The 20,207-nt window shown below is 36.0% G+C and overlaps 1 protein-coding gene across 2 annotated transcripts in view; it reads left to right on the forward strand.

Moving 5' to 3' along the window:
- Window positions 1-20,207, forward strand: part of NNT (nicotinamide nucleotide transhydrogenase) — a 96,556-nt gene that overhangs the window by 5,512 nt on the left and 70,837 nt on the right. For both annotated transcript variants that reach the window (XM_011976457.1, XM_011976456.1), the window contains exons 2-7: window positions 423-626; window positions 4,328-4,557; window positions 6,883-7,100; window positions 9,971-10,058; window positions 14,680-14,768; window positions 18,670-18,857. In XM_011976457.1, coding sequence (XP_011831847.1) covers window positions 476-626; window positions 4,328-4,557; window positions 6,883-7,100; window positions 9,971-10,058; window positions 14,680-14,768; window positions 18,670-18,857 — 964 coding nt within the window. In that variant the 5' untranslated portion in view covers window positions 423-475. The remainder of the gene's footprint in view (window positions 1-422; window positions 627-4,327; window positions 4,558-6,882; window positions 7,101-9,970; window positions 10,059-14,679; window positions 14,769-18,669; window positions 18,858-20,207) is intronic.

Consider the following 20,207-nt stretch of genomic DNA (forward strand, 5'->3'; position numbering starts at 1 on the left):
AGATAATTTAAGGGAAATTCAAAGGTAACTGAAGTACATGCACTTTTTGCTGGACATGCTGAATTAGAAGATAACTTTCATGTAAAATATGACTTGATTCTGTAGCAATATGTGTGTGTATTTAAGCTTTCCAGCTACATTAAGGATCAAATAGATTATATGACCTAGGTTTGGAATTGAATAGTGAGTTTAGAACTCCAATTTTAGTGGGAAAATGGATTCCAAGTTTTAAATGCCTGAACTGGAAAACGAATTTTGAGCATCTTCTGTAAATAACAAACTTGGCAAATAAAATTCTTTGTACATGTCTACATACAACTGTTATATTTCAAACTCTTTAGTATTTTTAAAATGTTTTTCATGTTTAAAAGACAGATAGTTTTTTTCTTGGCATATAAACATCCTATTTTCTTTTTTCTTAGTGATTTGCCTTGAAGGAAACTGGGGAGTCAGAAAATTGGGAACTCATATCAGCATGGCAAGCCTACTGAAAACACTGGTGACTGGCTGCTCGTGTCCTTTACTTAGCAATTTGGGGTCCTGTAAGGGTCTACATGTGAAGAAGGATTTTTTACGAACATTTCATACTCACCAAGAACTGTGGTGTAAAGCGCCTGTAAAACCAGGTAAAGTCTCACTTCAGTGATTGTAAATGAAACCTTCAAGTCATAGGAACTAATAGATCTGATGATCGATAAAAGGAAAAGCCATGTAGTGTTTTTTGTTTTTTGTTTTTTTTTCTGAGACAGAGTTTCGCTCTGTCTCCCAGGCTGGAGTGCAGTGGCGCGATCTCGGCTCACTGCAAACTCCACTTCCCAGGTTCACATCATTCTCCTGCCTCACTCTCCCAAGTGGCTGGGACTACAGGTGCCCGCCACCACACCCGGCTAATTTTTTGTATTTTTAGTAGAGATGGGGTTTCACCATGTTAGCCAAGATGGTCTCGATCTCCTGACCTCGTGATCCGCCCGTCTTGGCCTCCCAAAGTGCTGCGATTACAGGCGTGGGCCACCGCATCCAGCCAAAGCCATGTAATTTTATGGCCTGGTGCTTGTGAGTGATCATTTTAAACAAAAAATAAGTAAGTGCTATCTTGTGTTTTCCATATACTATAGACGTTCCTGATTTCCAGCACTAACAGAGAAGAAAAGGTAATAGAAAAAACAAACGAAAAGGATAAACCAGTTGACTTGTCCCTGGAGCCTATTGCTTATAGTAACCATTTCTCCTAGAAGCCCTTTCTAATTCCTTGTTGGTATTTGAGAATTGTACCATATACAGGTCAACTTTGCTCAGGAATTAGGAATTAAGTATGTTAATTGGTCTACATTAATGCTTTCCAATTTAGTAAGTAGCAATTTGATTGCAGTTGCTCAGGTCAGAAACCCTGGAGTCATTCTACATTCTCCTAGTAGGTATGGGTCAGCTCTATCTCATATCTACAATCTGTCCTCTTCTTGCCATTGCTACTTTTATCATCTTGGTCCAAGCCATGATCATCTGTCACCTGTACTGATGCACCAGTCTTCTACACGGTCTGCTTTTTACCTCTGCCCCCTACAGTCTGTTCTGCACAGGACAGTGAGAATAATCTTTTAAAAATGTACAGTCAGGTCACTCCTTAACTCAAAATTTGCCACTTGCTTCCTAACTCTTACAGAGGAAGATCTGAAGTCTTCCAGTGGCCTACAAGGCCTTCCCTGATAGGATGTCTACTTGCTTCTGTTCTGGGGTACAGGCCAGAAGGGGGAGAGGCTAAAAGGGGCCCTTCTAAACCAAGTCAACTCTTTTTCATCAGTCTTGCCCAAAGACCATCCCAGTACTTCTGTCACTTCACTTCACTGTCCAGAACTCAGACTTGTAGCTGTTTATAGCTGTAAGGGAGACTTGGACATTTTGTCTTTTATTCTAGATGGCAGTGTACCCAGCTAAAAATGGCATTTTCTTATTAAGGTGGAGGAACAGGATGGATATTTGGGGGGCAACCTTTGTCACATAGAATAATGCCCTCTTTTGTTTTTTAAGTTTGTAGGACCGTTTGTTTATTCATTAAGGACCCCTAAACTGCTAGGTGTTTTGAGATCTTATGTCTGCCTTGAATAGATTTTATAGCCTCTTTTCTTGTTCTCAGATGACAAGTCACAATTGGCAGGGTATCTGTCCCTATAAGCCTCCAACTTTATCTTCAGACGCTTTCTTTTAAACTGCTCTGGAAAGCCAGATTATCCTGTGTGATAAAATTGTGTATAAAATAAAGGTAAATAACTGTGTTGAAGACATGAATACTGTCCTTGTGAGTAAATCCATGGACATCAGGATCTCTGTATTGATTATGTATAAGACACTTTTGTTTAATTTCTGATTCCTCACTATTTCTCAATTATTTTTATCTCTGAAAGATAAGGAGTCTATTTTTTTCTTAATATAACCATAAGTTCATTACCATACCGAAAAGTGTAGTAAGTAATTCCATCTATAGTCAGTATTCATATTTTTTCAATTGCTTTTTCCTTCCTTCCTTCCTTCCTTCCTTCCTTCCTTTCTTCCTTCCTCTTTTTCTTTACAGTTGGCTTGTTCAAAGAGTGATCCAAACAGGGTCCACACACATTTGATATGTCTCTTTTGTCTATAAGTTCCTCTCTTCTTTTTTCCTTTTAATATACTGAAGAATTTCATTGTTGCTGTGTAGAATTTACAACATTCTAGGTTTGGCTGATTGAATTATCTTGGTATTGTTTAGCCAGTTTCTCTGTCCCTTGTATGTGCTCAAATTATCTCTTATTTGGTCAGTGGAAGCCCTTTCACATTGGCTTCTAAATCCTTTTGACATGGCTTCAGTCATCTTTGGTAGCTTCCTTGCTTTTGCCATGTAGAGCCTGACAATTTGAAGTTGTCAGATAAGTGAACTTGAGATAAGTGTATGTGATTGAGCTTTGTATGTCAATCCAAATATTTGCCAGCTTTCTATTATTTTCCTCCCTCTCCTTCAAGTAAGGAGTAGGATTCAGCATTATTTGCCTTTTGTGTACTGTAAATTATTACTGTATAGGTAGTGTGGAATCTAAGACAGTGTTCAAATTCAGGTCTAGGTTGACTTAATTTCTCTAAGGTCTTAATAAGTTACTCTGTAGGGATAATTTCAATCATTTTGAAATTGTACATATTCAGATCTTAGGTTGCAAGAATGGGTTTCCTAAGCTTTAATAAACCTTAGATAGAAACAGATACTCTTCATTAAAAAATGTTTATGCTGCATATTAAGTAAAACATCAGGAGAAACTGATATCCTATAGCTAAAGATGGTCTGAACCATATCTAAATATAAGATTGTACTACATAGGCTTTTTTGGGTTGCAAGAAACGGAATCACATCAAATTATATTTTGTGATGAGGGTTTGCTATGTGGATTCTTGGCAAGTGTGAGGGCCCAGAAACCCCCCATCTACTCCTTGGATAAGCGGAATGTTATTTGTGGAATTCATGGCTGTGACCCATCTTCTCTCCTTAAATATCTACTACTGATGTTTCTGCCACTGTTACTGCTGACCTCCCTTTGATTACCTCGTAGCTGTGCTTACAAATAACATTTGCACTGATCTACTCTCCTTGTCCCTTTCTCTGGGTCTCCCATTCAAACTCCTTGAGAGAACCCAGTGGGTTGAGTAGTCACTGGCCAACATATAGTGTCCTTGGACAGAGTTCCTGTCTAAGTCATCTCATAAGGTGCAGCTGCTAGTTTTCCTCATCTGCCCTGTAGATGATTGTCCTTGACACAGTTGCTGATCCCTCGTCTAAGTGGCTGAGTGTGTAAAATCTTAAAATACAACACTTAGAAATTTGTGAGGCATTGTCTGTGGCCAAATTGCCTGGAAGGGAACTTTGAGTGTGGCAGGCCATCAAAATGTCTAGGATACAGTTGTTCTTCAAAATAGCTAGTTACTTCCATTTTTGTTAAAAGTAAGGACAAGGAGACCATAACCAGAGGGGTTTAGTTTGAAGAGTGGAATCAGCATGTGGAGGGATCTCTAAACCCACTTTTTTCTGCCTACAAATCAGCTAAGTTTGTTATATTCCTTGAAGAAAGCCGATTGATTAAATAAAATATTCAGAAGTTTCAGAAGACTAGGCATAAAAGTTTCTTATCCTCTATCAAAAAAGTCAAAGAATTATAAGTATGAATCAGAAACATCATTCTGAACAGCAGGTTGCATGTGTGGTGTATTTTGAAGAAAAGATTGCCCCTTTCAGTTTTCTGAAAACTGTTTTTAAACATTTTTTGTTTGTTTCTTACCAAATGTATTTTTTTTTCCCTGTGCTTGTTTGTAGGAATTCCATATAAGCAACTGACTGTTGGAGTCCCCAAAGAGATATTCCAAAATGAAAAGCGAGTGGCATTGTCTCCTGCTGGCGTTCAGACCTTGGTCAAGCAGGGTTTTAATGTTGTCGTGGAATCTGGTGCGGGCGAAGCTTCCAAGTTCTCAGATGATCACTATAGAGCGGCAGGTGCCCAAATCCAAGGGGCAAAGGAAGCGCTGGCTTCTGATTTGGTGGTCAAAGTAATTATTCCTTTTTCCTCTCCCATTTATAGCATGCTAACTTTTTAAAATCTTTTCATAGAAAAATTAAATTACTTTCTCCGGAGTTATACCTTTTCTTATTTTCAAATAGTGTATTTTTCTCAAAGAAATGATTGCATGTTGTCATATTCTTCATACTCCAGTAAAACTTTTATCAGACAATATGATCTATGTTTAACCATGAGGAAAGAAAAAGTGATCTTCATTTTTACATTTGCTATATGAACATTTTCTTTTAATTGACTAGGAAAAATTTGTTCTACATGGTCCATATATATCCAGAATACCCACACATGAACATTTACTGCTAGAATGGAAAGAAAGTGTGGAACTTAGTCTGGGACTGAATGTTCAGTGATCTTCTGACACCTGAAGGCACAATGATTTACACTGACATAAGTGCTATTTCTAGAGAGGGCATGACTATTTTGGAGAAAGCAGCTTTGGGCTGAGTGGCAAGTAGCTTTACCTACTTTAAAATAAGTTCTTAAGGTAATATATAACAGAAATCTATATACTAAAGGACTTGAGAATTAAAATATGAAATAAAAAATCCTTTAGAGTAAGGGGAAGAGACTGTATCAAGGGTCTAGCACAGATGATAACTAGAGTTGAGCATTAAATTAAATGCTAAGCCTCCTGCAGCCAAGGCAAACAGGAAAGTAACTCACTTTTTTCACGAAATACAAGCTTTTTTTCTACATTAGTTTCTATGAGGTATCAATCACATAGTTTTTTTATTTCCTTAAAATCCTAACACTTGACAGGTGGTTTTTGCTAATGTTACAAAACCAATTTTTGCTATTGAAAGTTAATAGTAAAATTTGTGGTATGGCGGTTAACTGCAACTCAGCTAAAGCTTTTTAAAGGTTTAAGTTTACAATACTTGGTAATATAACTAGATATATAGTAAAATTACTTAGAGAAAAGAGAAGTATAATTCATTCTCATATATATTCTAGAGATCATCTTTTGAGATGTCTTGAAAAAGCCCTATAAGGGTGTGTTTACATTTTGGAAATGCTATGTGTTCCTTTTAGGGATTCACAATGTATATAAGCAGTTAATGTTGTGCTCAGAAATACTGTAACATAGAATACTATATGACCTTGTACAGTACTAGCGTTAATGAACTTCTTGATCTTGGGGGCCTCTCGTTTGAGCCAAGTCTGTTAATATCCTGAGGAGCGCATTCAGGAAAACATTCTATTGGCTTGAGTTACTCAGATGACAACGGTCTCAGCTGAGCATTTGATAGGGGCCAGTAGAATCAATTCAGAGTTGTTTTCTAACTTTTACTAAATCTATGTTATAGATTTTCTTGGAGGAAAAGTAGACCTTGTCAGAGAGCCTTAATTAAAGTCCAGAACCTAGAAACATATGCATCACCAGATCAACAACTGAAATGGGAATAGCAGACAAAGGTGTCTCATAGGTAAATTGAGGTGAAATGCTGTGAGATAAACTTATTGACCCAATGTTTGTGTTTGTATTTAAAACATAAGTCCCAGAGGCTGTGTTTTCTGTGTTTACTTGCCTAAAAGCACTATTGCTAACTGGGAACTAATGAAATGGGATATTTTATTTGAAGGTTGATTTTAAACTTGGATATAAAACATATTTTAAAATATATTTAAAATGCAATTTAAAAAATTTGGCTTTAAAAAGTGGATATTGGAAACTTTCAAGCATATGGAGTGTGTATTCATTGACTTAGTTGATACTTCTTAACGTAACAAAATATATTGTAGCTTTTGGCTTAAACCCAATTCAGCAAGGTTACTAGTGTAAGTTGTGTTCATCTATAGTCACCTGGAATTTTAAAGTGACATAAATCTATACTTAGTTTACAATGTTCTTAATGTCTCATCACTCCAAATATTTATGCTTACCAAAATTAGCAAGGATTTAATCTTGCTTGAAGGATTGAACACACAACAAAACTTCCTGTCTGTTTATTCTAATATCTGTTAATATTACCAGGGTAATAAGTTTTGGGGACTGCAGGTTTGCTGGAGAGCTTCCATATATTTTTTCACCTCTCTGCAGTTAATTGTCAAACCAGTCTCAGTATTTTGTATTTCCCAGGTGTGTGTACCCTTTACTCAGACCAGTCCACAGGTCATTAGGGAGGGGATAGATGGTATATGTCTGTGTGTGCTTTTTTAGTCAGAAATTTATTGATGGCAGATTTATTTCTGGAGTATTATTTAAGTCATAGCATATTATCTAAGTTTTCCTGTTTAGTTAAAAATATGATTAAGGTATTTATATTTTTAATCTGTGACTTGATTTTTTTCCCAGGTGCGAGCCCCTATGGTTAATCCAACATTAGGTGTTCATGAAGCTGACCTTTTAAAGACATCGGGAACACTGATTAGTTTTATTTACCCAGCCCAAAATCCAGAGTTGCTAAATAAACTTTCCCAAAGAAAAACTACAGTTCTGGCAATGGACCAGGTTCCAAGAGTTACAATTGCTCAGGGATATGATGCACTAAGCTCCATGGCCAACATTGCAGGGTAGGTTCTTTTCCATTTCAAATGAGCAAAAGCACAATGGTGCTACAGAAACCTTCACACTGTAGCTCTTCTCTTTTACGATGATTTTACTTGTAATTATTGTTGTAGATTGCAGCCTTTTGAGAGTACATTTAAATTATTTTTGACTCTTTTTACTGTTTTACAGTAATTAGATAGGAAATGAACTCTATTATATATTCCTTTTTAATCTTAGTGAGTAGAAGAGTAGTAATGTTTCCATCCACCAAAGCAAATAGCTGTCAGATTATTTGTATGAGGAACACACTATATTTCATATGTGTGTGTATACATGTATATATTAGGTTGAAGTTACTGTTTTTATGGGTCAAAAATGGTTGAATAGTGACAATTTCATGTGGTTAAATTAATATGCATATATTAGTGGATTTGCCATCTTAATTAGGTTTTGCTTAGGTAAATTTATAAAATATTTAAAGAATAGGAAAAAGGTCTGGACTAGAGGAAGTTTCATCTGATGTCAAAACCCATATTGATAACTGAGGGCTATGTCTTCTACCTTTAAGGTCAAGATGGCAATATGCTTCATTTGCCCAATAGCACCAATACATTCTCTGTTGATTGCCTGGCGTACTATGTTGAGAAGGATTCTAAGGCCCATTCTGCTTGGAGGAATGTGGCTATGATTGAGTAATCATGCCTGCCATGGGTGAGGGACAGGAATAGCTGCATGAACGCAGTGTACTGCTGACTTTGCCTTAAAGGGTGGGAACAATCTGGAAATGGGATAATGCTTATGAAGCAACTTCTCTAAGAAACTAATTAAATAACATTTTAAGCATGAAAACTATTAGTAGTTGACAATTTGCTAATATTAATGAGGCACAAAGAACATCTTTTTAAAAAAACAGTGCATAAAAGACACTAACATGACTAACACGAATAAAGCCTTTTATAGCCTGACACATAAGCAAAAGTTTTCTTAGGTTTTATATTTTAGCATAGGAAATATGTCATAGATTCTACTTTGTGTTTTTAGCTGCACGCTTTTAAATTTATTTAGCCTAATGTGACTTAAAATTTTATCTAGAAAATGTATAATGTTAAGTTTTAAGGGTGCTGTTGATTCTGAAATGCACATATGTGAAAGAATATCAAAACCAGTCACTCTAGATCAAGTGGTTTTAGCTGTTGAATCTTTTGAGCAAATGAAATATTATGAGACAATACAAACAAATCCAATAAGAGCTGAGTAGTTTTGGGTACACTGAGTATGGCAGGATTGTGTTGAAACATTCCTACTCTCCATCTCATCCACTATGGCCCCAGCTTTGTCTGAAGTTTAAACCTGCAGGGACCCAGGGATCACAATTTGAGGAATCACTGTTTTATGTCCTGAGCTGATATGTGCAGAGAGCATAATGTAAAAGGAATCATCTAGTATACATATCCATACAATGTATGATAAATCATTATCTGTCTCATTCATACACACAGCCATATTACGGTGAAGATGTGCTGCTTCCACTTCATTACTGTTCATTCTGAACTTTTTTGCTGTCATGAAGAAAATGTCCAATTTATTAACTTTTTTCACTATAAATGTTTTCTTGTACATTTCCTGTGTAATCAACCTCCTTTTTGATTTATTTTTCAGAATAGCAACTGAATCTTTTAGAGCATTAATTCTACAATTAATTTCTTACAGTGGCCTTTGAATCTTTGTCATATTTGCCCATTAAAAAATGCTGTCACTTGAATTCAGAAGAGCAACAGATAATATAATCTCTAAAGTATTATTTTTTGCTCCAGTATGATTAAGTTAATAGTGACTTTATATGTTTTTGCATCACTTATTATATCAAATATTATTATGTAAAAATATGATCGGAGAGAAGATTTTCTTGTCACCTAGCAGGGGAGTTTTAATAGTTGCTTTATAATATTCAGCCAGTGTATATATTACCAAGTAAGAATGCAAAAGTGCCTTTTACATATAAAATAGTATGAAAATTATTTGATTTATTAAATAGTTTGTTTCTTTGGCTAAAACACTTAATATTCACTGAGCATTTTCTATGTGACAGGCTTTATGCCAAGTGTTTCACCTGCATTATCTCATTTAGCCCTCACGACCCTAAAAGATAGATGCTTTTTGTCCTCACTTTATAGATGAGGAAACCAAGGTTTAGAAAATTTTAAAAATTTGCCCAAGATCACGAAGGTAATCAGTCAGTATGTCTGAAAATCCCATACTTTGAAACATTAGAGATCAAGGGAAGTGTTTCTTCTGTTCTCCGAGGTTGGAATCTTATTATGTACAAGCCTATGGATGACCTAATTTTTTTATTTTAAAGATTTTCCCCCCTTTACCTAAGCACTACCTAGTCATCAAAGAAGATTTGGACAATATAGTAAAGTATGTGTGAAGGATGTATAGTCCTAGCACCCAAAGAAAACCATTGTTAGTATTTTCCTATCTTTCGTTCATTACATTTTCTATTATGTTCTACAGTACTTGTTATGAAGAGGGTGGGTGCATAATGGATAAGAGAGTGCTTCTGTAGGCAGGCTACCTATGTTAGACTTCTGGCTCTACAATTTCCTAGCTGAGTGACCTTGGGCAAGTCTCTCAATCTGTATCTCAGTTTTCTCACCTATGGGATGAAGATACTAATTGTACCTATCCATAGGCTTGTTGTGAAAATTAAAGGAGCAAGTATATATACAACACTTAGAACTGTTTTTGACATATAGTACATACTATATAAATATTAGTGATTATTCTTTGACAAAACTTCATTGATTACTTATGATGATATATGAGTCTGAGATCTCTCCTTTTATGGAATTGTTTATTTATTTATTTATTTATTTATTTATTTTTAAAGTTATAAGGCTGTTGTCCTAGCAGCAAATCATTTTGGACGTTTTTTTACTGGTCAAATCACAGCTGCTGGAAAAGTTCCTCCAGCTAAGGTAGGTACAACTTTTAATGTTTCTTTATAATATGCATTGATTAAAGGAAAGGGGATGTATAGTCTCAAAATATAGTTATTTAAAAATTTTTATATGTTAACCTCACATTGATGACTTTTTGGTGTGTATAAATATTTCATGAAGCCTCAAAGCTTAACATTTAAGATTGCTAGAAAAAAATGAACTTTGACTTTCTGAAAGTTCTAGTCTTTTCTGTTTTTTAACTTACTAATTTGAATTTTTAAAAGAATTTTGGATAACTTGTCCTTTGTAGCCTATATATTATTAATTTTTTAAAACAAATCTTCAAGATACCATTCTGAAGATTCTGGGTTTCTCAATTTTTGCAACATTTTGGCACATATGCAAGGTATTTTTGGTTTCTTTACTTCTTGTCAATTTTTGGATCAAGAAGACAGGAAATGGGAGGTGGTGTAATCAGGGTATTTGGCAGAGAGAAAGGGTGCCAGTTTCTTTAATCCACACTGAGAGCAGAAAGGAGCAGTTAACGATGAGAGGTGACAATGGCTTGCTGAAAGAATAGGAGGTCATATTGTGATCCTTCAATCCTATGTACACTCAGTAACAGTGGAAATCCTGAGGCTAGGTGTCTTAGTCCATTTTGTGTTACTAAAAGAGAATACCTGAGACTGGGTAATTTATTTAAAAAAAGAGGTTTATTTGGCTCATAATTCTGGTAGCTGGAAAGTTCAAGATTTGGCAGCTGCATCTGGTGAGGGCCTCAAGGCTGCTTCAACTCATGGTGGACAGTGTAAAGGGAGCAGCCATGTGCAGAAAAGATCACATGGTGAGAGAGGAATCAAGAGAGAGAAACCGAGGGAACTTGGCCGTTCTATCAACCCACAGAATGAGAACTCTGCCCCCCACTCCCAGGGAGGGCATTAATCTGTTCATGAGAGATCCACTCCCATGACCCAAACACCTCCCACTAGGTCCCACCTCCTAATATTGCCACATTTGGGATCAAATGTCAACATGAGTTTTCACTTGAACAAAGCACATCCAAACCATAGCATTAGGTACAGGAAACTTGACTTTAAATGTGGTCATTTACCTACCTGTAGGGTACAGGTTTACTGGCGCTTCCTGCTCTTAAGTACTTTGTTATATAAGCCCAGAGTTCTCACACAAAATAAATCTGGAAAACAATTAAAACAAAAGCTGATAGCAGCTTTGAGAAATTATATTGTTTTGAAAAACAGGCCAGGTGAAAAAAATGCGGTTTAAGTGGAGGCCAGGATACTTAGCAAGAAAGTGTGAGCAAACAACGCAGATGTGAGATGTACAATGATTAAATTTTGACTTCTTTCTCAGGATCATAAAAAAATATCTGGCACGCATAGTGGCCAGAAGTTCGATGCTGTTCTTAAATTGACTGAATGCTTTGATGCACGAGTCTACTTTGGTTATAATCTTTCTAGATATATGTGGAAGTTGAGAGAAAAGCTGTGAATAAAAGATATTAAAAAGTGAAACAAAAGACAAGACGCTTAAAGAAAAGAGAATCAGCCTTTAAAAGGTGGAAAAGTGACTATCTTTACTGAAAATTTAAATTGCAGCTTAAGGGACTTTGGCTACATGACAGAAATAATTTTCTGAAATTGAAGGCACTGGTACAGCTCATTAAGGTGGATTGCATAATACAGTCTTTTATTTGGATTTCCTTTAAACATGAAGGGTTCTTACCTGCTAAAACAAGTTTGTTCAAGCCACAGCCTGTGGGCCACATGTGGCCCAGGATGGTTTTGAGTGCGGCCCAAAACAAATTTGTAAACTTTCTTAAAACATTATGTGATTTTTGTTGCCATTTTATTTTTTTGGCTCATCAGCAATTGTTGGTGTTAGCTAGTGTATTTTATATGTGGCCCAAGACAATGATATGTGAGGCATTGTTCTAGGAGCTGGGGATATGGCGTGAACAAGACAAAATCCCTGCTGCACAAAACTTACACTCCAGTGGGGGTCACAGTGAGGAGACAGAAGATCAAATAAATACCTGAGGGAATTTTATTTTATTATTATTATTTTTTTTGACCTGGTTTTTTTTTGGAGGCAGGTTCTCACTCTGCATGGAGTTTTCACTCCAGGCTGATCTGGAACTCCTGAGCTCAAACAATCTTCCTGTCTTGGCCTCCCAAAATTTTGGGATTACAGGCATGAGCCACTGCACCTGGCCATGAGATAATTTCACACAGGAAAAAATGAACCGTATGATATGACAGTAATGGGCACAGGTCACTTGAGTAGAGGTATGGGGAAGCTTCGTCTGACCTTTGAGCTGAGATTTGAAGCATGGAAGAAGGAAACAAGAGTTTAAGGATGCCAAGCATTTAGGATTCCAGTATTTAGGTTCTGGAAAAATAAAGACCGTTGGTCTTGGAGTGTGGTGAACAAGATGAGTGATCTGAGATGATGTCGGAAAGGAAGGTCTAGGCTGGATCATGTGGGGCCTGTCTTCTAGGTCATGTTATAGACTTTGGGTTCTCCTGCAGATGAGGGAAATGTTTGGTTTAGTATTTAAAAAAAATCATGTGGCTGTTCTGTGGGGCAATGGATAGTAGGGTGAAGGCAAGATCTGTCAGCAATTGGTTGTACCTGGGAAGATGACAGCACCAGAAATGTAGAGAAAGGTGAAGGATTTTATCTGGATTAGGGGAGATCTTTGGGAGTTAAAACCAGTAGTAATTGTTAATGAATTGGAAATGGAAATATGTGCAAAGGGAGAAGTTGACAAATTCCCCATTTTGGCTTAAACTATTGTGCATAGTTACTGCCTTTACTCAGATGGGGAAGGCCAGAGGAGGAGCAAGTTATATGAGTGAACACAAACAGTGTTCCTAAAGTTATTTCCTTTCTCCTGCCCTTTCCCATACTATTTCTTTTTTTTTCTTTTTAGGTTTTTATTTCTTGTTTTTTAATAGAGACAGGATCTCACTATGTTGCTCAGGCTGGTCTTGAACTCCAAAGCTCAAGGGATCCTCCTGTCTCGGCCTCCCAAAGCGCTGGGATCACAGGCCTGAGCCACCTGCCTGGCCCCGTACTATTTCTTGAGCATATGCCTACAGTGTAACAGTTAGCAGTAAGTGCTTCGGTTAGATTCCATTGTTTAATGTAACAACAGTCTGAGAAGGCACTTTGATTGCTGTATTGCAGATGATAAGCAGCTTGCCCAAGATCACCCAAAACAAGTTAGTAACAGAGTTAGGATTTTGACCTAAGCTTTCTGACTCTTATTTTCTGTGTCTTTTTCTTTACTCCATGCTTTAGAAAGAAAAAGTAAATTTCTATAGTAAGATCTGCTCTTTTTGTGTGATTCTGTTTTTTAAAGTATGGGTTTTTTTTTTTTTTTTTTTTTTTTTTGTTGTTGTTGTTATGTCTTGATTCAGGAAAACTTGGCCAAGTCATGTGACTTTTACTTATTTTTATTTACTCTTTCTTTCTTGCTTTTTTGCTTTCTTGCTTTCTCTCTTTCTCTTTCTTTCTTTCTCTCTCTCCTTTCTCTCTCTCTCTTTCTCTCTTCTCTCTTTTTCTCTTTCTCTCTTTCTTTCAGTGGTGATGGAGCTCCTGTGTGGAAGAGGTTGGTGCTTTGGAGCCTAGAGCCTGCTTATTCCCTCTGGTCACTCTTTGCCCCCTTTCCTATAGACTTCCCCTTGTCCCCAAACACAGCATCATTATCAAGATCAATTCATGTGACCTTTGAGACACTGCCCAGAGCTCACTGGCGCACAGTCTGACTAGCCTTGTCTTTGTAAAGGCAGAAGGACATGTGGGCATGATGGGTGGGTGTCAATTTATAAGCTTCACTGATTCTGTGGGTGGCATTTTTTCTACAGGAACAAAGTGTTGCTTTCAATTGACTGTTTATGGGATATATAACAGGACTTTACTCTGGAAGGCCCATTCCAGACTGGAGACAATATTGTTCTTACTTTGTTTCTTAGAAGGCGGGGGAGACTCTTGTTTCTGAGGAATTCTTTGGTTCTCTTGTTGCTGATCCTTCATGATTAGGGACATTAGTTTCATTGCTTCAGACTTAGGGAGAGTTGCTCAAAATGGTTCAGAATTGTGGTTGCTCATCAGCTGTTCCTTTCAGAAGCATTTTGGCTCAAAATAGAGGTTGGGGTAGATGTTTCACCAATGTTGTACCCATCTTTGAAATGTATTTTGATGTTTGATGAAGAAAGAAAAACCTTATAATTTGGTAGGGTAAAGGTAGTTAGATTGCCACACTGGGACTTTTAGTAGAAGGAACTTTTAGACAGTGGAAAAGAATCTGTTAATCTTCAACATATGTAATGCTGATCATGCTTAGGTCGCTTTTACATGGATATGCTGAGTATTAGGCTATTTTTAGTGAATTGTTGTTGGCCTTTGCTAGCAGTTGTTTCTTTCATAAAATTTTAAGATCAGTGGTGGTTCAGTTAAAGAATAGTCTATGTGCTCCATACAGTTACTAAGGGCTGATCATCATCATCACCATCAGCACCGCCATTTATTGATGCTAAACTTATACTAGGCACCAATAATTGTTAGCCGATGATTTTTCATTATTAGTTGATAATGAGCCTTAATACATAACTGGGTCTATCTTCTTTTCTAGATTCTGATAGTTGGTGGTGGTGTTGCTGGGCTTGCTTCTGCAGGCGCAGCAAAGTCGATGGGTGCAATCGTTCGAGGGTTTGACACAAGGTGAGTGCTTTACTAGTGACTGATGTTAAGGTAAAAACATTTTGTTCCAGGGGCATGTTACACTTTCCTTAAAACTTATAAACTGAAGTAGCACATTGCAACTGGTCTATAAGCTCTTTCCATTTAAAAATGTTTCCACTTTTTAAAAGTTAATGCAAAGTGAAAATGTATTACTTAAATTAACAACTCACAACTCTATTTTCTTTGGTGGATTGACAGTGGGACCAGAATTCTTTCTATCCTGAGTTTTTAACATGTTGCTTTACCTATTTCTGTTCAGAATGCTTTTAGGCACTAGTTAGGGCATGAACAAAGATGTTTGTGAATCTGAAGAATGAGTAAAACAGCAGGCTGAGTGGGGGCATGCCCTACCTTGAATGGATAGAAGCAAATAAAGCTGATTGGCACTTCACTTGACTAGCACCATGTGAATTATTATTACTGCATTATTTATGCTTCCTGCGTTTTATGTTAAGATAGAGCTGCATATATTTTTCTGATAATTTTTGAGCCCCTGGGTGAAAGACTTGATTTATAAAGAAATACACTCTATTTCTTTAACGCAGACATATACACATTTTCCTAGATTGTTTTTAAAGAGAAGTTTGATTAAAATTCTTCTTCATTTCAGAAGACACTAGACACTGGATTTTATTAAATGTCAGTTGAGTACTGTTAATATGTGTTTTAATAATTTTTGAGGTTGAAAAATGTAGTTATTTATTATCAGCTGGGGTTACTGGAGGAATAATACTACTGTTAATCCTGAATATAGAATGATCAAAAAAGAAAAGAAAGCAACCATTCAAAGTTGGAAGAATGTGACTTTTCAGAGTAAACAGTGTTCCATAGAATATGGTTAATAGTCTTTATCTAGAGTTAAAGTGATATACTGATAAAAAGCTGTCCTGCTGAAATGAGAAAATAAGTCATTTCCAAAGTAACCAGGACACAAACCAAGCATAGCTAGAGTTAAACATGCCATTGATCCTGTCATTTTATTTTTACTGTTTGTTGATGTGAAGTTTTCTCAAGACCTCCAAGCCAGTAGAAAGCAGGTTAAGTTTTCATTGTAGTGGACAGTAGTATTAAAATAGAAATGTATGTATTTGACCTAAAGATGATTTGAAACTTGGTGGTGGGTAAACTACTGAGAATTTAGTATATTGATGTCATTTTTTAGATTGTGTACAGAATCAACAGCTAGAATATGGCTGTTGCTTATATTAGAAAAATACAAAAACTCAATCTTTCTTTATAATTTGTTAAGTTCGTTATACAGGTATCTCAAGTATACAATGAAGAAAGATGTGACTGAACTGATTGAATACTTTTCTAAGAATTATAGCTCATTAGTTACTCTAGTCACTATTTTGAGATGGGGTTGGTTTCATATTATAAATATGAAATCCAAAGCATACTTGATTTTAAATTCTTGTTGGAAGATTGAGTGGTATGTATTTTCAGTTAAATATCCTAAAAACTTACAGACAGCTCATTGCCCAATGGTATTTAAATGGTCTGACTTTTGAATTCTTTCAAACAATAACTAGAAGATACTCCTCTTAGCAATAGTGATTATCTTGCCTAATGCCTTTATCACAAAGTTTAAATATATAAAAACCTTGCTTTCTTTCCTGTCATAAAATAGTACATGATTATTCTTCCAATTCAGAAAAATATGAAAAAGCACAAGAACAGAAAATAAAATACCCTAAAGTCTCACTGCCTAGTGGTAATTTTTTTCATGTGTTCCCTCTTCTACACATTAATTAAAAATGTAATTTTACTGTTCCATTTACCTTTTTTCGATTAACAGTAGATCATGAAGATCTTTCCTTACATATTAATGTTTTTAATGGCTGCAGAAGATTCCATTGTATAGAAGTACAGCAATTTATTTAACTAGGCCTCTATAAATGGACATTTTTTGCTATATTTACACAGTACTCTGTAGGTCAATATACACTTACATGTACATACAGTAAGCCCTGTATCCATGTTCTATTATCTGTGGGTTCAACCAGATCAAAAACATTCGGAAAACATGTTTGTGTTTGTACTGAGCTAGTACCAATTTCATTTTTCTTGTCATTATTCTCTAAATAATATGATATAACAACTATTTATATAACATTTACATTTATTAGGCATTATAAATAATCTAGAGACGATTTAAGCTATTTGGGAGGATGTATGTAGGCTATGGGAAGATGTATGTAGGCTATGTGCAAATACTACACTGTCTTTTATAAGGGGCTTGATCATCCGTGGATTTTGATATCTGAGTGGGGTCATGGAACCAATTCCCCAGATAAATTCCTTAGATAAATTCTAAGGAAATATTGGAGTCAAAAGACATACACATTTTAAATGCTAATATGTTATAATATTTTTGAATGATGAGATTATTTTATGGGCAAAGGTATAACAACAAAGATTTAAAAATAACATATTTCTAATGATGTGAATTCATTATTGAAAAATACAGAGAAACATAAGGATGAATGTGAAAATACTTTTTATAATTCTATCAGCCAGATATAATTGCTAGTGATATTTTGGTATAATTTCTGATAGAGTTTATATATATATATATATATATATATATATGACTTTTGAACAAAATTTGGATTATTTTATATACATATATATGTGTGCATATATATATGTGTATATATATGTGTGTGTACATACACACATATTGGTTTAAAACATAAGAAAATGTATTATTTCTTTTAACTGAGAATCCAGGGGAATGACTTCCTTTTCACATTAGAGTGAGATGCTCCTTGGTGCTATCAAGGACCAGTTTCTGTCACTCCTCTCTGCTGTCCTTGGCTTTGGCTTCCTCCTAAGGCTGATTCCACTTGTGGTTGCAACTTTACCTCCCGGGGAAAATCTGGGCTACCAGATTCCTTGCTCAAGCCAGCAGAGGGAGAACCTCTTGCTCAACCGTGGACTGTATGTCCTACCCTTTATGCATACTCTTGAACATGATGGTTGCTAGGGATTTATTGGCTCAGATCATGGTTTCCCAAACTTCCGCGATGACAAGGATGAACTGCAGCTCTTGCTAAAAATAATATAGCGTCTGGCCTGCTTGCTGGAGATTATAATTCAGTGGGTCTGGGAAGGGACCTGGGAATTTGAACTTTTAACAAGTACCCTGATTGATTATTGTCATTAGGTGGGTTTGGGATTTACCACAGTGGAATGGATATTGACGAGTTACACGCATGTCCACCACAGAGCTGAGGTCTTTGTTGGCTCTGGTTTTCCAACCAGGAGACAGTACTTGGGTAGCATTTATTTATTTATTTAAAACTAAATTTATTTTTATAAAATTTAAATGTGTTGGCTTTTCACATTTTACCCTTTACTACTATTTATAGGTTATTTTTTGCAAATACAATTTAATGAGGACAGGGTGGGGGGCAAAAAAGTCACTTTATTAGAATAATTTTACATGTAAGAGTTATTTTTGTGGGAAAAGTCTCTAATAAGAACAAATTCAGAATATTTTCAAGTGAAAAAACCTCATCTTGAATGATTTGAATGATGTCAAATCCTGATATATATCAGATATCACATCATCATCCACACCGGGGTCATAAGGAACACAATTGATTACTGGAGTTGGCAATTGTATAATTGCTTTTGCAACTTAACTAAGTAGAAGTTGGAATTCTCAGTAGTTTTTTTTCTTTCAGAAAAGAATATTCTCTTAAATATGTTACTTGCCTTTAGAAAAATATTTGAAACAAGTATGACATCAAAGGGACTGTTGATTTTTGAATATATAGTTTGTTGTTCTTAAAAAGGTAGATGTAAATGATGATCTTGACTTCTTTATTAGGGCCTGAAATAACTACTGTTTCCACTTTAACAATCACCCTAGAGCTGCAGCTTTGGAACAGTTCAAGTCTCTTGGTGCTGAGCCCTTGGAGGTGGACTTGAAGGAATCTGGTGAGGGACAAGGAGGATATGCAAAAGAGATGTCCAAAGAGTTCATTGAAGCTGAAATGAAACTCTTTGCTCAACAATGCAAGGAGGTAGACATCCTTATCAGCACAGCACTTATTCCAGGTATGCCATTAAGTAAATGGTTATTTTAAAAGCACTTTTACTTTTTTTTTTTAATAGCAAGAGTGAATGATTGCTTAACATTTGAATTTCTTTAAGGAAGGATCTAGTACTTTCTATTATAAAAGTACTAGAAAATGAGAAAACATATGACAAAATTCATAGTCATTAATAATTCTCTTCAAGTATTTTTTCTGTGAAAAATTTTTTTTTTTTTTTTTGAAATGGAGTCTCGTTCTTATTGCCCAGGCTGGAGTGCAGTGGCATGGTCTCGGCTCACTGCAACCTCCGTCTCCTGGGTTCAAGCGATTCTCTTACCTCAGCCTCCCAAGTAGCTGGGATTACAGGCATCCACCACCATGTCTGGTTAATTTTTGTGTTTTTAGTAGAGTAGGGGTTTTGCCGTGTTGGCCAGGCTGGTCTCGAGCTCTTGACCTCAGGTGATCCGCCTGCCTTGGTCTTCCAAAGTGCTGTGATTACAGGCGCGAACCACCGCGCCTAGCCCTTTTGTGAGTTTTTGTGTAAGTTCATAGATTATACTGTATGTACAATTTTTTTTTCCGGAGAATAAAACACTATTTATTTAGAAAAGATTATTATTACTATTATTTTCTCTGCAACTTAAAAAACTTCAATAACTTTTGGGGAGCAAGTGGTGTTTGGTTGCATGGAAAAGTTCTTTAGTGGTGATTTCTGAGATTTTGGTGCACCCGTCACCTAAGCGGTGTACACTGTACACAATGTTTAGTCTTTTATCCCTCAACCCCCTCCCACTCTTAACCCCTGAGTCCCCAAAGCCCATTATATCATTCTTATGTCTTTGTGTCCTCATAACTTAGCTTCCACTTTTAACAGTATTTAGTTTTTAATTCCTGAGTTACTTCACTTAGAATAATGGTCTCCACCTCCATCCAAGTTGCTGTGAATGCCATTATTTTGTTCCTTTTTATGGCTGAGTGCTATTCCATGGTGTGTGTGTATATGTATATGTATGTTTGTCTACTCGTTGGTTGATGGGCATTTAGGCTAGTTTCATATTTTTGCAACTGCGAATTGTGCTGCTATAAACATGAGTATGCAAGTGCCTTTTCTATATAATGACTTCTTTTCCTTTGGGTAGATACCCAGTAGTGAGACTGCTGAATCAAATGGTAGTTCTACTTTAGTTCTTTAAGGAAACTCCATGCTGCTTTCCACAGTGGTTGTACTAGTTTACATTCCCACCAGCAGTGTAAAAGTGTTCCCTTTTCACTATATCCATGCCAACATCTGTTATTTTTTGATTTTTAAATTATGGCCATTTTTGCAGGAGTAAGGTGGTATCTTGTAGTTTTGATTTGCATTTCCATGATC

The sequence above is a fragment of the Mandrillus leucophaeus genome, unplaced genomic scaffold, assembly GCF_000951045.1.
Source record: "Mandrillus leucophaeus isolate KB7577 unplaced genomic scaffold, Mleu.le_1.0 Scaffold1660, whole genome shotgun sequence".
Taxonomy (NCBI): Eukaryota; Metazoa; Chordata; class Mammalia; order Primates; family Cercopithecidae; genus Mandrillus; species Mandrillus leucophaeus.